The sequence below is a fragment of the Eschrichtius robustus genome, chromosome 7 (genome assembly GCF_028021215.1).
Source record: "Eschrichtius robustus isolate mEscRob2 chromosome 7, mEscRob2.pri, whole genome shotgun sequence".
NCBI classification, from domain to species: Eukaryota; Metazoa; Chordata; class Mammalia; order Artiodactyla; family Eschrichtiidae; genus Eschrichtius; species Eschrichtius robustus.
In genome coordinates this window covers 130579913-130597666 of record NC_090830.1, presented here as the reverse complement: position 1 = coordinate 130597666, position 17754 = coordinate 130579913, and the positions used below count along the sequence as shown (strand labels likewise).

General features: G+C 40.3%; 1 protein-coding gene across 1 annotated transcript; it reads right to left on the bottom strand.

Moving 5' to 3' along the window:
* Positions 1–2904: 2904 nt before the first annotated feature.
* LOC137767517 (ATPase PAAT-like) lies at positions 2905–17588 on the bottom strand. The gene is made up of 6 exons (XM_068548702.1): positions 17285–17588; positions 16300–16503; positions 15408–15480; positions 12376–12582; positions 7143–7597; positions 2905–3374 (listed from the first exon to the last, which is right to left on the bottom strand). The coding sequence occupies exons 1-6, from the start codon at positions 17446–17448 to the stop codon at positions 3140–3142; spliced, it is 1338 nt and encodes a 445-aa protein (XP_068404803.1). The 5' UTR covers positions 17449–17588; the 3' UTR covers positions 2905–3139.
* Positions 17589–17754: the final 166 nt, after the last annotated feature.

Here is a 17754-nt window from a genome sequence, read left to right as displayed (position 1 = left end):
ATTTGTTAGATTGTGATTTGATAAACCTTCATGTTTAACAAGTTCCCCAGGTGATTCTGACAGAGACTGGAGAGCAAATGAAGAGCAACACTGACTTACCTTTGTCAGGCAATCAGATGTTACATGGTTGTACAGGACTTACCTTTGTCAGGCAATCAGATGTTACATGGTTGTACAGACTTACCTTTGTCAGGCAATCAGATGTTACATGGTTGTACAGACTTAACCTTTGTCAGGCAATCAGATGTTACATGGTTGTACAGACTTACCTTTGTCAGGCAATCAGATGTTACATGGTTGTACATTCACAGCACCCAAAGCAGAATGCCAAGAAATTCTGCACGTGAGGTCACGAGCAAAGCTCCACTCCTTCTTTCTGAGGCCCAGAGCGACTCATGTCACCCTCCTGCTTGACAAGCCACTGATTATTTGGTGCTAACAAATCCCGAGTGGAGCGGTGATGGTTTTCCCAGGCCAGACCCAGGCTACCTTTTCAAGCCTTTCCTCTACCTGACATGAGTCATATGCTTGAGCCAATCTAAACTGTTTTACTTACCCCTAAAAAGAGCCTTCTGTGTTGTTTTTTCATGTTTCACGTGTCCAGTCGCTTGCTGAGGAACGGAGAGACCAAGGGCAGCTCATGAAGGCTGCATCTCAGCTAAGCTTTGAACAGTAGTGTGATTTAGGGCAGGAAGAGGTGGGGATCAGTGCAGGAGGATTCTCGTCTGCCGGAAGCAACAGCTTGAGGAGACTTGGGAAGAAAGGACGGGCTGCAACGCAGGTCACATGGTGGTGGCCAATGAGCCTGGAAAGCTAGGCTGGGGCTAAGTGAGGAAGAGCCTCCGGTGGTCGTCTCTGTTTATGAGCCACGTGGCAGCAGCACGCAAACGCACTCCTTGCCCTGAACATAAAAGGATCAAAGTCCAGTGATGATAGAGGGATGAAAACTTTAATATGCTACCATAGGAAAGACAGAGATGAATTAATACTCAAAGGGGAGGCAATGTGGAAATTAAAATACATAACCTGTATCTTTTTTTATTTTTATAAATTTATTTATTTATTTATTTTTGGCTGCGTTGCGTCTTCGTTGCTGCGTGCGGGCTTTCTCTAGTTGTGGCGAGCAGGGGCTACTCTTCATTGTAGTGCGTGGGCTTCTCATTGCGGTGGCTTCTCTTGTTGTGGAGCACGGGCTATAGGCGTGCGGGCTCAGTAGTTGTGGCTCACGGGCTCTAGAGCGCAGGATCAGTAGCTATAGCGCACGGCCTTAGTTGTCCACGGCATGTGGGATCTTCCCGGACCAGGGCTGGAACCTGTGTCCCCTGCACTGGCAGGCGGATTCTTTACCACTGTGCCACCAGGGAAGCCCCCCGTAACCTGTATCTTGATTTAATTTTTGATCACCCACACACCCCTTGCAGCCACCTCAAACTGCAGTGGTTACCCTGACACCTCTGAAGGTGCATTTGCCAGCCCTGATTTCCCAGACTTGACTTACTGGGTGTGCCACATACAAGGGGAGAAAAGTTACAAGAAAAAAAAGACTTAATAGAGATTTTGTACATACTGTGGTCTGCTCCTCCTATCTGAGCAAACTCAGGCAGTATTTTCTTAGGTGATAATAATTTTAATAAAGCAATTATATATACATACGTATAGCAATTTGTAAGTATAAGAAAATCAATACCTATGAATCTCTAATATATATAAAATGTAATTTAGGTTTTTATTAACATGGAGAAATTAAGAAATGGATGATCAGGAATTAAAGCTCATCTGAATTATTTCTACTACTATAATCATGAATATTGTATTTATTTTAATTACTTTAGAAAACATAGCATAGGTGTTCTAGTTATAATCATATTAAAGCAATTTGTGAATCAAAGAACAGACCACAATAATCAGAAATTGTATAAACTATTAATGAAAGGGTTCAGCTTTAAATGAGACACATTTCTCCTGAGTGCTGAAAGAAATGCTACCTAATGGCTACATATGTTGTTAATAAATTAGGAAAAGACTGATAAAAGTAATATACAAGTCCTCATGTCCCTAAGGTCAGAATGATTAATAAATGAACACACTTTATATTAGTTTTCACTTCAAAGAACTAAATTCATCAAAATACAACATACTAAATGAGTGTAAACCATCCTTTTTCATCTTAAATATTAGATGAAAAAAAATATTTTTATTTGTTTAAGACAAGTACTTTCCAGAGTGGATGCATTTATTTTTTAGATGCAAATATATCACCTTACAACACATATACAATAGGTATAATTTCTGAAAATCATGTCTGCCAGAGAGAACTGCAATCTCCTTGATTTATATGCCTTAATCCTTCAATGCAGAACCTCAGCATTTCACACTTTAATCAGAAAAGGGCTCTGGAAAGAAGAACCTGTATCAGCTCAGAAAAGGAGAGAATTCCTTCTACTTTCTGAGTTGATGGAGATCAAACAAGATGACTTCTCTCATTTTACATCAAACATAAAATCTAAAGTAATAATCCTAACAAAGAATAGGTCAGTTCTAATTTTTACTTTTCTATCCATAACTACAGTGTAACAGAACACAAAATGGCCCCAATGTAGACCAATTTTACACATGCCAAATATCACATCTAATTTTTTATCTGAAATAATAAAAAAGGTAATATGGTGATCTGAAATTAAAGGTTGCAAGCCTTAAGTACCCAGTTTTCTAAGAACGATCAATTAGAAAAAGAAAAAATATCAATGAAGTATTCTAAGCATTTTTTATACCCGTAAAACATAAGGTCTTTCTAAAAATTAAGAGTATTCCAATCAAACACATATAAACTACCAACTGATGAAAAGCATTAGAAATCCTTAAAAAAGTTGAAAACTTTAAGCAACCCAGAGGTATATCTGAATTTCTTATAAAAGTGAAAAATATGAAAAACAAAAATAATTTCTGACCCTATCATGTTAACTCTTAGTGTACAGGACGAGATTTACAGTTAACAGTACAGTTAAAATGAACACTGAGGTTGCTTTATGTAAGTAAACGGTGATCCTCAAATGACATTAAATAGTTGCTTTGACTTTTGGGGTTTGGATTTGTAATAAATATGTAATAAATATCTGTAGTACTTTGAACATGTTCAGTGCTATCTATCTCCATTTGAAAGTCTTTCTCCAGAGTCATAATGTCTTAGAGGCATGCCAGAGGGTGGGGAGTTGGGACTTTGCAGCAAGTCCACTAACAAAGCAATCTTATTATCTATGTGCTCCTGGAGTTTATATATTCGCTGATCAATGTAGTCCACAAGTTTCTTTTCCATCAGTTCCATATTTTTAGAAAGAATCTTTTCCAAGTAGGAACAAATGGATTGCTCTTCCATTCTAAAAGTAAATTTAAAAAATAATAATGTAACAATTTTCCCTAATATTATAACAAAAACAACCAAACTGTAGTACGATAAAGCAGCCAACACACATTGCTGAAATCTGTCTCCACAACTATACTGTCTCCTTACAATATATTTCCAGGTTCTAAAATACACACTCAACAGGTGACCACGATCCTGAATGCCCAAAGCATTCTTACTTCTTCAATTCTTTAAACATTTAAGCATACAATTGAAATGAGAATATAAAAATGAAGATGATGGAATTTCTACCCTCAAAGAATGGCTCTTTAGAAAGGGTCCTTTTGATTTTGAGCTCCAAATCTAAAGTAATCTTGCAAAATTTTTTTAAGGTTTTCCAAGTACTTCCCCCAGCAACTGTACAATTTAAATAGTTTTTTTCTTTTTTAATCCATACAACTTTATTAAATTACTGGAAGCTTCTATGAACAACTGTGTACAGGCTTTTGTGTGGACAGATGTTTTCATTCCTCTGGGATGAATGCCCAGGAGCACAACTGTATGTTCAGTTATTAGAAACTGCCGGAATAGTTTTTAGAGTGGCTGTACCATTTTAAAACCTCACAGGATTTAAAATGAGAGATCCAGTTTCTCCACATCCTCATCAGTATTTGCTATCGTTACCACTTTTAAACTTTTTATTTTAGCCATAACTGTATAGTGGTATATTGTGGTTTTAATATGCATTTCCTTAATAGCCATGAGGTCAATCGCACATCTTTTCATGTGCTTATTTGCTTTTTGTACACCCTCTCTGATAAAATGTCTCTTTAGGTCTTTTGCCCATGATCTAATTGGATTTTTTTAATGTTGAGTTTTGACAGTTCTTTCTATATTTTAGATATGTCATTTGTTGGATACATAATTTGCAAATATTTTTCCCCACTTTGTATTTGTATTTTATTCCTCTTAACAGAGTCGTTCACAGGGCAAAAGTTTTACATTTTCATGGCATCCAATATATCAAATTTTCTATTACCTTGCTTTTGGTGTCATATCTAAGAAGTCTTGTCTTAGGTCCCCAAAGATTGTCCCCTATGTATTATTAGAAAAGTTTTATAGCTTTATGTTTTACATTTAAGTCTACGATCCATTTTGAGTTAATTTTTGTATAAGGTATGAGGTTTGGGTCATGGTTCACTTTTTACCCTTTGGATCCAATTGCTCCAGCACCATGTGTTAAAAAGACTATTCTTCCTTTATTGAATTGCTGTTGCACCTCTGTTAAAAATCAGTTGAGCATATTCATGTGGGTCTATTTCTTTTCATTTAATTTAATTATTTATTTTTATTTTTGGCTGAGTTGGGTCTTCATTGCTGCACGCGGGCTTTCTCTAATTGTGGTGAGTGGGGGCTACTCTTTGTTGTGGTGCGTGGGCTTCTCACTGCGATGGCTTTTCTTGTCGCAGAGCATGGGCTCTAGGCGCGTGGGCTTCAGTAGTTGTGGCACACAGGCTCAGTAGTTGTGGCTTGCAGGCTATAGAGCGCAGGCTCAGTAGTTGTGGCGCACGGGCTTAGTTGCTCCATGGCATGTGGGATAGTCCCGGACCAGGGCTTGAATCCGTGTCCCCTGCATCGGCAGGCAGATTCTAAACCACTGTGCCACCAAGGAAGTCCATGTGTGGGTCTATTTCTGAGCTCTCTATTACATCCCATTGACCTATGTGTCTGTGTCTGTCCCTCTGCCATCACTACATCATCTTGAATACTCTCACTACATAATACTCAACACTGGGAAGAGTGATTCCTCCCACTTCATTCTTTTATTTTTTTAATAAATTTATTTTATTTTATTTATTTATTTTTGGCTGCGTTGGGTCTTTGTTGCTGCGCGTGGGCTTTTCTCTGGTTGTGGCAAGCAGGGGCTACTCTTCGTCGCGGTGCACGGGCTTCTCATTGCGGTGGCTTCTCTTGTTGCGGAGCACGGGCTCTAGGCGCATGGGCTTCAGTAGTTGCGGCACACGGGCTTAGTTGCTCTGTGGCATGTGGGATTTTCCCGGACCAGGGCTCGAGCCCATGTCCCCTGCATTGGCAGGCGGATTCTTAGCCACTGTGCTACCAGGGAAGCCCTCATTCTTCTTTTTCAAAGCTGTTTTAGCTATTCTACCTCTTTTGCTTTTCATATAATTTTTAAAATAATCCTGTCTACGTCTACAAAGTATTGTGGTGGAACTTCAGTATGCATTACATTAAGTCTTCATATCAATGGGGAGAATTGACAACTTTACTATGTATGAAATTGAATTTGTAATTTAAAAGTTCCCAGGAAAGAAATATCCAGGCCCATCTGGTTTCCTTAGAGACTTCTACCAAACAGTTTAAAAAGAAATAATATTAATTTTACACAATCTCTTCTAAGACATGGAACTCATTTTATGAGGCCAGTATTACCCTCATAGAAAACCAGGCAAAGACAGTACAGGAAAAATACAGACCAGTATCTTTAATGAATTAGACGCAAGAATACTCAAAAATATATTAGCAAATCAGATCCAGCATTGTGTAAAAAAGAATTACAGCCCACAACTAAGTGGGATTTATTCTAGGTATACAAGGCAGGTTCAGTTTTTGAAATTAATGTAATTCACTATATGAACAGACTACAGAAGAAAATTCAGGATCATATGAATGGCCATAGGAAAAATACTTGACAAAATCCTATACCAATCTATGATGAAAGAAACTCTCAGGTAATTAGGAACCAAGGAACACTAAGCCTCACGGTCCCTGAGCAATCTGACTTCTTTCCACCTTTTATAGTCTTTGTATGTTTGCTGTATTATGTCCAGGGATTATATTGGTAAAGTGGGGGATCTAAGAGAAATAGGGACATTCCATCTCAGCTGGACCCAGAAGCAGTTTTTAAATGTTTAGGTTTTTTTTCTTTGGGTTTTATTGTTTGTTTGTTTTGTTTTGCCACATCACAAGTTGACACTGATGTAGACTATCAACTATTAAAGACTATTGTTATCTTTCCTTGTCCTGCCCAAGTAAGAACCACTTTTTTTTCAATAACTTATTAAACTCCTCAAATTTCAATGCTATTAGAGACATTAAGAAAATTTCAACCAATACAACTACCTCATTTTACATGGGAAAAAAGTCTAAACCAAAAAATTTAAACAGTAAGGCAAAATAGTTAAGCTAGAACTATGATTAGAGTCCTGAATTCCAGTCTAGTGAGAAATTTGGACACATTACATCTATATAAAAGATGGGGAACATACTAAACACTTAGCCACCCCTCAATCAAAGCAGGACTGGAAAAAATTGGAATTATGAGATCAGGGGATAAGGGCCTGTACACTAGAAGTAATTTAGAGCTGAAAAATGTTTGGATGACTCCGAAATTAGCCTAGGTCACACATGATCTACAAAGGAAATCTGTTACAATGGCTCACTTCATACAATCAGGCAAAAAATGTACATATCATGGTCACCACAGCTCCTCTCCATTCATGCGGACAACTCTCTACTCTGACCCTATCTGCTGCCTGTACCCCTTCCATCAGAGGCCTGAGAAGTGCTCGGCACCTCCAGTTTTACACACTTCTTTCAAAGCAATCCATCCTACTCTGCTGAGTATTTCTTTCCGCCAGTGTGTTAATGGTGAAATGTAAAAGCTGCTAAAATCCTCTCTGGAAACATTTTCAGGCAGTAGTTGTTGAAACAAACCTGCTTTCCTCCACCTGCCTCCCCCCTCCTGCCCCCAATCTAAACCACACTTGTCTTAAATACTTACGTAACACCAACAGTGCCTTTGCCGGGCTTGGTGATGCTTTCCTGCCACTTGGTGTTGGGTCCCACACGGAGATGGTTCACTTGACTACACAGATTCTGCAGAAAAGGCAGCAACTCAGAATTAGGTATATGTGAGTTGTCACTTGCTTTCTTTGGTAAGAAAGAAGATACTGCATTCTTAAGATCATTCTCAGGAAGAGAATGGTTTTGTGGCACAATTTTACACTCTTGGAGGCTTGTCACATTTCCTCCACCAGCTGGCTGTGTACTTTTATCAACGTAAGCTTTTAAGTCTTCAGTCATGTTTCCAGATGTCAATCCAGTTCTGGAAGGGAAAGGTGTGGAGGATGACTTGTCGAAGGCGCCTGAAGCAGATGATGACTGCAGTCCCATCATGTGCTTGTATCCAGCGCTCCCCAAAACTGACTGAAGCTGCTCTCCAATGGGAATACAATTCTAAGCAAGGTAAATAAGAAAATGTTATTATTAACATGAATGATAACGACAGGTAACCTCTGGAGTAACTCAGAGTCAGGCAACGTGCCTTCTTTCATCTGATCCTCAAAGCTTTCACATGGAGTAGGCTATAGCTACTATCCCAATATTAAGTTAGGAGACCAAGACTAAAGTTAACTCGGCCAAGGTAACACAGCTGGTCAGTGGCAGAAGCAGGACTGGAACCCAGGCCATCGAACTCCAGAGTCAGGACTTCTCATCATTTCACTAGTTTTGCTAAGGAAAATATTCAAATAAACACAAGCATACTTAGTAAAATTGCATGGGCGTATTTTAATGTTTCCACTACCAAGGCCTCCTTAATATATGGTAATAAAATGTAGTATTCTCAGCTGAGTCACAGTAATTGATAACTTTCATAGAATTAAAAATCATCTGCCCATTGTCACATATGGTAAGCCAACCTAAGGATATGCAACTTATTTTCATTGGAAGATAGACCAGATAGTTACATACTTAAAGTATGATGTTATATGAGTACTTTTGTAACACTTTCAATGACTAAAATGAGCTACCTTTTGCCTAAGTCTGCCTAAATAATCTGTAGGGTAATGATTATGTTTTGTGGCCTCAACTCAACCGGCTATGCTATATTATTTCCTGAGAAGACTCAGGCTCACCTTTGAGAGCAGGTTACACTGTCTCCTATCCAGGGCCATGTTCTTGCTATGCTCTTTTATTTTTCCACAAGAGAAAAGCAAAACTACCTCTAGCCTATCTAACTGTTACGTTATACACCTCCATCCTAAATTCTAAACACAGAACTCTACCAGGGATTCTTATAGGGAATATCATCTCATACTTACTGTTGCTCAGTATCTAGTTAGAGAGACTGAGAAAAATATTATACAAGTTAGCTGAAAACACTCAGTCCATATATTTTCTGAATATTCTAATAAATGATTCTTGGATAAAGCCAGCCCCAAACTCATTCATTCAACAAATATTTACCAGGAATCTACTCTGTGTTAGGTACTGTTTCAGGGACTGGAAATAAGACAGTGAACAAGACAAATACAAATTTGCAAACATACCCTCAGATTTCTGAAAAAAATAAGTATCTCTGAACATCTTGTAGGATTTCTGAAAGGTCTGTCTTTAACTTTTATAATTACCATAAAATCCAAAAAGTATCACCTTGAAAAAGCAAGAAAAAAGGATGTTTTTATCTTTTCAGATGAAAAAGGTAAACAGTGAAAATCTTGAATAACTGAATATATTTTTGTTGAGAAAATGGGGCACAGCTTTCCCTCAGGTAACGTTAAATGACAACTATATGCCAGGCACTTTGATTCAGAATTCCTACTCAATTATTCTAAATTGCTAAAGCAAAAACAAATCGAAGTCAGCACATGTGAACTTCAAATACAAGGAAATAAGAAATCACTTTAAGAAACTTTCCAGAAAACAAGGAACCACAAGGCAAAGGTGAAGCAGGGAGTCTAGAAAGCTGTTCCCCAGGTCCTTTCTTTCCTCATCAGGACAGGCCCTGCCCCAATTAACATATGAAAGTTCCAAACAGTGAGTGGTTACACCCCTTCCATAGAAGGAGAGGTTCTGATCATGAAACATCCCTACTTTATTCTTAACAGATAGTTACAGAGCTTATATGACACTTTCCAGGAAGACATTCCATGGATTCCTTGTTTGTGGACAAAAGCAATCCTAGAGAACCAGGTACATCCTGTGAGAATCATTCCATAAATACAGCCTCCCCACGAGAAAGAAGACTTTTATTAGCATGTTTCAAAGACGATTTAACAGGATCACCTTCTTTCTTCCCCAGGGGGTTTACCAAATGTCCCCATAGATAATGATTTAGCACGTGTGTTGGGGGGTTACCACACACGTGCTGTTGGTTGGAGGACTTGTGTTTCTATACGACAGAAGATGCGACAAGGACACACACCACGCTTGGGACTAGGATGAGAGCTGGGAGAGCACGCTTACAATATACCTTATGTACTTGTGAATGGACGGAAATTACACAGCAAAGAAAATGTATTGTTTTGGGAATTAAACAAAAAACCCTGAAAACATGGGCAAAAAAACCCACAAACTACTATTCATGTCATTTCTTTTCCAAAGTCAAGGTTTTAAAACATAAAAATCAGTCCATGAACTGCTTTTACTTAATTCATTAACCCTCTCCAATGTTTGCAAAATTTTCCACACACAAAAAATTTCTTCTGTTTTTAAATGTTTAATCTCTACGGCCACTGGATCCTTCCCCTCAAACATCTGTTCTTAAAATATGCTATGCATAAGACTCATCTGGCATTGCCTGTATAAAATAGGTGAGTCCTGGATCACATCCTCAGCGTTCCAGGTCACTGCTGAGGGCCAGGATTCTGCACTTTATAAACATTCCAAGGGATTCTGATACCAGCAGGTTCCTTATCTCTATCATTCTTGAAACAACCCACTTTACCCTGGCTACCTCCACATTCTAACTACCCATTTACTATCTAATCCCTCAAAATCTGGTTTCCATCTCATCACTATTCAAACTGACCCCCTGAAGATCTCCAAGGAGTACTTAGTTGATAATCCAAAGGGCATATATATTATATAAAATTTACTCGGAGCCATAAACTAGACAGACAGGTCCTCTTTGCACAAAGCTTATATTTTAATGAGATACACAGAACAACACATAAACAAAAACAGGCAGGAAAGCGCTGATGAAAATATGATACAGATTTGGAGGAAAAGGCTAATATTTCAATCAGGGTGGTTAGGGAAGGTGTCATTCAAGATGGAACGTTTAAGATGAGGTTGAAATAACGAGAAAAAGGCAGACTTGCTAAGATCAGGAAGAGAGGATTCTGGCCAAAGAGAGCAGTTAAGAGGGCAAAGGTCCTGAGGTGGGAGCACGTCTGGCTATTTGTGGAATACCCACATCAGAATGTCTAGAGCAAGGCATCTAAGGAGATGCAGCAGGAGATGAGGCTGAGGAGGTAAGGAGGGCCCAGATCTTAGATGAGAGCGTAAGGAATCTGGATTAGTTCTGAGTGTCAAGGGGAGCAGTCAGGGGGCTTTGCACAGGGGAAGTCGAGTCTGCTTTACCCTCTGAGATCATTCTGGCTGCACTGCGGAGAGGGAGCACTGGAGCAGGAGGGCCAGGTAGGAACCTCCTGAGGTGTGGAGGTGAGGTAATAGTGCCAGCGGAAGAAGAGTATGGACCCTGTTCACTTTAAAGCTCTCTTTTCCATGCTTTCCAAGATCATCATCAACTCTCCTGTTCTCCTATGTCTGCCTGTTGATCCAACGATACTCGTCCTAAATTAATATTGGCAAATCTCAAAAAAGTTATGTAAGTTTTTAAATTCATATTATTGGTTTTAAACTTTCATCCTGTGATCTTACCAGTATTATCGTTTAGATTGTAAACACGAAGAAATTTATTCTCAAAAAGAGGAAGCGATGCCAAATAACACAGAACTAATAGCTTTGAATTCAGGTCTCGTGACATCAGATCTCTTGTGACTCTTAAGCACTGCTGTGTCCTGCTCTTGTGGTTCCTTTTTCCTCTCCCCGTATTCTTAGCAAATGCTCCTACTCTCCCAGGGTCTTCCTTCCTGGCTCCAGTCTCTCCCCTCACCCCCTTCCCCATCATCTACTAGCATGCTCCTCCCAAACCCCCCTCCACTCCACCAGCCCCACCTGTGTTTCCAAAGCCTCACAACATCATCCCAGGACATGTGTCATTCACATCTAAAACTCAACACTCCCAAATTAAACTCCTTTCCCCCAAGTCGCTTCCCACCTTGGGTTCCATGTATATTATGGTATCACCATTTTCAAAACTTTAGTTTCACGTTTGATTCTGTTTTTCTCCCACAGAACCCATATTAAGTTAGTTGTCAAGTCCCAGTGGCCCCACTGTTGTAGCCTCTCACAATCCAGCATCAGGTTACTCCTTCCAAGTTTAGACTCTCATTAACTCTCCTCTGGATGACGGAAATAACAGAGCTGCTTTCCTCCTTGTAGCCTCACTTTCTGCTGACGCATCATTCCTACTGACTCATCTTACACATAATAGCCGATTAAATTTATTAAAACAGAGCTAAAAAATACCCACAAACTTCATAACATCATTCAAAATCCTCTAAGATCCAGCCCCAGTCTACCTGAAACTTCCTGTCACTTCTTCACTCCAGAGAAATGAACTTCTATTCATTTCCTAGGTACATCCTATTTCTCTAGCACTTAAGATTTAATCCATACTTGTCTCTATCTCTTAAGTTGCATCCCTCCAAATTTACTTGCCTAATCCCACCCTTCCTGTTTAAAGGCGTAGATAAAATGCTACTTCCTTTAATAAGCCTTTCCTAGCATTCCTCATCATTCCCCACTTAGATGCCCTGACTCCCCTAACAAGACTACAGAGATCCTTAACAACAGGCTATCGACTAATTCATCTTTGAATCTTCTAAAGTAACCAAAACTGTGGTACTCACTAAGAAGGGGCTAAATAAATACTTGCTGAATGAATAAATGAGTGAATTCATGGAAAATTGTGAAGTCTGTAATAGAAATATTTTTTTGCAAGAGAGTAAGTCTACAGAATGTTATTTTTGGAAAATTAGTAAAGTGAATAGTTAAATCAATAACCAAAGTTGAAATAAAAAGATTTACGTTTCTACATGTCCTTATAAGAAGACATCATTTAAAGAATTTTAACAGTATCCGGAAAGAAATCCATTTCTACTCACCTGTTGCTGGAAAATAACCATATTCATCAATTGCTGAGCTCCAGATGACAACTTTGACCCCATGGACTCCATGATGGTTTGGACCCTCTCCAGGTCTATCCTTGATCCTAGAGCAGGAGAGCCTGCTGAAGAATTTGCTGAAACTGGCCTCACATGTACCACAACTTTACTGATGAACACACACTGCTTTTCACCAAAGGAGAGCAGCTATTATAATACAAAAGGTCAGCAAAATTAATGATAATAAAAATAATCATCATTTAAAGTCATTTCTTGTTAATACTGAAGAGTGAAGCATTCAAGAATCTAAAAATTAACTTCCAGTACATTTTAAAGGTTTCTCTAGAACAGTCATAGTCAAAAAAAGACTCAAAAAGACAATGTAAATGCAAAAAGTCCTTTTTAAATAAAAGATTATGTATAAATAATGTTTTACTTACTTAGTTTAGGGAATTAAAGATAAACTATACCAATCGGAGATCTTAACATACTGAAACTTGCTATAGTATTATTTAATACAAAATAAGACTGTCCAGTGTCCCATGCAAAGTGTTTGTGAAATACTAAATATAAATAAGTCAGGATTTTAGAATTTAGAACTGTAGGGAATATCAATACAACCTAAGAGAGCTCAACAGTTTACACATAAAAATACGAGTTCAGGGTGGTTTTTTTAACTTGCAAAAGACACCCAATTAGCAAAGTTGAGCTCTGAGCCTGTTTCTTCTGTCTTCTATCCCAGTAGCTTTTCCAATGCTTTATGCTTCTTCATGTTGTCCCTGCTTCTAGAGCAAAAGACATTTCACGTGTGGTGTAGGACAACAAAGTAGCAAAGTGGAACGAAAACAGCATTTAGAATCAGACAGACCTGAGTTCAGTGATGGCTCTGCCTGAGTGACCATGGGCAAATGCCAAACTTGAGTCAGGAGTAAAATGAGTTCACATGGTTGTTATGAGGATTATGTGTTAAAATTTCCAGTACATATCATTGAGTAAGTGCTCAGTAACTATTACTTTTAACTTACATATACTACCGGCCCAGAAGAAGCTTTCACACAAACCCAAGGATTTCCCTAAATGAAACACTCTTTCACTCCCTGGTACTTCCACAGCACAGTTTTAAATACCATTCACCTTCACAGACACAACAAACCTATACATCACACAGAGACACAGGCGAATACAGACCCATGATCTAAAAACTCAGTGTGGCACCAAAGATGTGACTGTCATCAACAAGTAAGTAAATACCTCATGAAATGTAAACACCCACATTCCAACCTCCATATTATCCCTGTTCTGCTTTTTAACCCCCAAGCCCTTCTCGCTAGCGAATGTAGTACCTATTTTGCACACTGAGTCAACCTATTATCTGTCTTGCCCACTATAATATTTGCGATGTGAGGCCTTCATTCCAATTTATTTCATAACTGCCAACTCCTGAATGCCAAGTACAGTATCTGGCATCAATAGGCACTCCAGTATTTGTTGGATGAATGAATTGCCTTATTTAAATGAATTTAGAAACTATTAGTATATACATCTAAAACAACATCTTGGGATAATCAGTTCTGTGCTCTTCTGTAAGTAATAATCAGCAAAGAATTTGAGAAATTAAAAATAATCAATCCAAGAATTTTCTTCAGTTCCCTAATACTACCCATAAGGTAGCTTGAAAAAGGTGAAGGAACTTGCCCAAAGTTATTGTGCTAGTCAGCAAGAGAGCTCATTTAACAGTCAGGGCTTATGTAAAAAAGAGTGGAAATATGTATATGTATAACTGATTCACTTTGATGTATACCTGAAACTAACAAAACATTGTAAATCAACTCTACTCCAATAAAAATTGAAAAAAAAAATAGGGCTTTTGATTTCCAGCTCAGTACCATTTCCTTAGATCTGATGACCTTAGTAAAGTTCACCTTAATAATATTTTTCAGGCTGAAGACACCAATCCAAACTCCTTTAACTTTGTGGTGCCCATGTCTGAGTCCTCCCTGATTGTGTCCTATCCTTCTAGATTTGGGGACCAAAACTGCGTGTGGTTTTCTTGGCACCGAAGTTTTACATAACGATAAAAAATGTTTTTAACTCAGTTTTTTAAGGCTCAAAGGTACAATACTGCTGTACTAACAGCAGTACATGACATGACTAGGAAATGGAGCAGGACCCAATGGACCTTGCCCCCCATGCCCTCAGCCTGCCTTTGGTCTGTGGAAAAACTTTAGCCAAAGAGTAAGTTTAATCAGAGAAGTGCGAAAATGGAGACGCAAAGAAAAGCAGTCAACAGGACAAAACAATAATTGGTTAGTCAGTAAGCAAAGTCAAGGACCTTTAGTTCCTCCTCAAGGGCTATAGACCATATTCTGAGCCACATCCTGCGAGCTGTCGTACAGATACTGAAACCCCCGCCAGGTGGAGGAAGTTAACTACATGATGACAAGACTGTACCCATGACATAAGCTGCCACAATTCCGGGAACTGGCCTCAAGGAAAAGTGAACAAACCGACCCTGGAACTGAAGAACAATCAAGATGATGCTGGTCAGCCCACCACATGACCAAGTTCAAGATGACTGTCAGAGCTGACTGTGCTGTTTCTGCATGCAGCCCCCTCCCTCTGTCTATAGGAGCTCTTGTCCCCTGATGGTCAGTGGGGGGAGTCGGCCTTCAGACAGGAGTCCAGCACCCCCAACGCCCCACCCCTGCTGTTGCCGGCATCCAAAACAAGGCAAACTTTCCTGTCCACCAACCTTGCCTCTTTACTGGCTCTTGAGTGGCGAGCAGCTGGACACCACTTTTGGTTACAACCGTAGCTAATAAATGGTCACATTCTAACAGAAGAATGTTGATAATTTTTTAGAAAAGCATTTCTTTTTCCATGTTTACTGAGTATTTCTGAACTAAAACCAGGGACCAAGTTGGACTAACTACATTACCAAACCTACAGAAAATAAGTTTATATAATAGGAGGACAACTGTAGTTTTTAAATTAGTTTAGGAATGACTAAATGATACTTAGGAATGACTTACCTTTACTTTACAAGCATGTGTGGAAGACTCCAATTTTAGATATTTTTTGTACAAAATAACCTTTTCATGTTCACTAAAAATAAAAAAGAATTAACTTATAAAAAATTTCACACACTATCACTTTTAACAGTTACATTTAAAAATAAAGGTTTCCAGGACAATATTTAAATCCTGAGATTCAGTTTTCCTGGTGAGGCATAAACAGCTGGGACTTCCTACTGAAGTGCACCGGCTACAAAGACAACATCTGCCACTTACTAGCTACATGAGAAAATGAAATTAGATATCAAATGTATGCTCATGCAGCACAGAGCACACTGTAAAGCTCAATAACATACCCGTTATATCCAACATGCACGGTATATAAAACACTTCATATTTTGATTCGTATTAAGGAGAGATTAGGTCAGAATCTTTGTAAGAAAGCAGAAAAAAAACCAATAAGTATAAAAATGGGTTAAGTATGCTGGTATGGCACAGTGTTGGGCTCACACACTACGTGTAAAGAGTTTCCTACAGGAAAATGTTCAAAGTTCCAGACTGATAGACAACTTAATTTTTGGAAAACAGATCGTTGTGAGTGAAAGAAAACAGACAAGAGACACTTACCAGAACTTCACCTGATCATAGTCTTCCAGTAACTAGCTATGATCTTTTACCAACTACTCTCTCCTCCACTAGCTCTCAATTTCCACGTTTATAAAAACAACTAGGCTGATCTAGACTGTCTTTAAGATCCCTAAAGGTCTAAACTTCTATGTCTGCTGGTATGTTTTTATCTTCTCTCCCCTAGTATCTGGCACCAATGTCAGAGAATCAATAAATATCACAAAAGGTCAAGAAAATAAAACACTACTTCAGAAGAACACTTCCACATGCATACGTCACAAACCTGTTATCCAGAACATTACAAACATTCTTGCCCCTACTGGTTCCACAGTACTCCTCTCCTGAGTATACTTCCATATTTCTTGCTGAACTGAAAATGCCAAGAGAAACGATTTCTTCACCTCCAGGAGGGTCACATCTCAGGTAAAGGAAGCAGGGGTTTTCATCTTGGCTGTTCACGTTCCTTTGCAAAATCACCAGCTCCTGGCTGAAAAGAAAATGAAGACTATTATACAGTTCTCTGAGCACTGTCATTAACCCACTTAATGGGCCACAGGGGTTGACATGTTATCCTATTCATTTACATTTGCATTTGCAGTCCAAGCGCCTTGCAAAAAGCACTGACGAAATGCTCAATACAGAATTCATAAGGAAATGATGCTTTAGACGTGAGGGCTCTCCACTCTCTTTTCCCTTGACTTCTGTAATACATTCTAAGCGACTTCCTATAATTGCCTGTCCAGTTAATGAAATATATGGACTGGGCAGCTAGTGTAAGTTAAAAAACAGTTCAGAAGTGGGGGTGGGGCGGGGTGCAGAAGAGAATAAAGGACCAAAGTGTGCCATTTTCAAACATAAGCTGATGAAGATGTTCGACATCTGGATTTTGTTTTTAATGCCTATTTTGGTCGACCGGAGGTTTTTGTTTCGGGATAGAAAGGCGGTTCTGATCCCGACAGGGGGCCTCAGGAGCCGACGTGACGGACACAAGGGGGAAGGGGGTGAAATGCCGAGTCTTCAGGTCACCTGCCCCCCGTCCCCTGCGCCCGACGCTCACGCCGGAGTCGCCTCCTCTTTCCCGCGGGCCCGCCCCCACCCTCCCGCCACCCGGGACCTGCCCCCCTCGCCCTCGCCGCCCGCACAGACCCGTCACCGGCTCGGCTCCGGGCCCAGACCCTCTCCCCTCACGGCCCCCGCCTCCCCTCCCGGCTCCCCCAGGAGCGTGGCTGGCACCGAGCACAACCCCAGTCCCCGCCGGCCCGGCGCACCCGGTGGCAGGCGGCGCCAGCAGCTCCTCCCAGTCGGCGTCCCGGGCGCCGAGACCAGACCGGGTGAGATGGAGACTCTGGGCCAGGGCTCCGCACGCGGCATCCCAGGAAGAGGCCAGCGTCGGGCGGCGGGTCAGTGGCGGGTGTACGGTCTCGGTCTCCATCTGGCCACCTACACGCCAGGCCAGCTCCGGAACCTCCCTTACAGCTCTTTAATTTCCGCCAGACTGAGGGACTGTAAAGCAACAGAGCAACTTCCGCCTCGTCCGGCTGCAAACCCCAGAGCCGCCGCTTCTCGCCGGGGTCGGGAGAGACCAGCTACTGTAAACACGCATGCGCGCGCCGGCCGGTTTGGGCGGAGCGTTCAAAATATGCGGGGGGGTGGTGGGGGGGGGGCGGAGAGCTGGAGTCCGGCGCATGCGCACTGACAGCCTGGTCCAGCTGCTGGGCTGTGCGCAGGCGCGGTGCGG

Excerpts from the sequence above, each read along its gene's own strand:
- LOC137767517 (XM_068548702.1), bottom strand. The coding sequence starts at position 17,448 with ATGGAGACCGAGACCGTACACCCGCCACTGACCCGCCGCCCGACGCTG. Across the intron at positions 16,504-17,284 it reads CTGGCGCCGCCTGCCACCGG|CCAGGAGCTGGTGATTTTGC; the intron begins GTGCGCCGGGCC and ends TTTTCTTTTCAG. Across the intron at positions 15,481-16,299 it reads TGTAATGTTCTGGATAACAG|TGAACATGAAAAGGTTATTT; the intron begins GTTTGTGACGTA and ends TTTTATTTTTAG.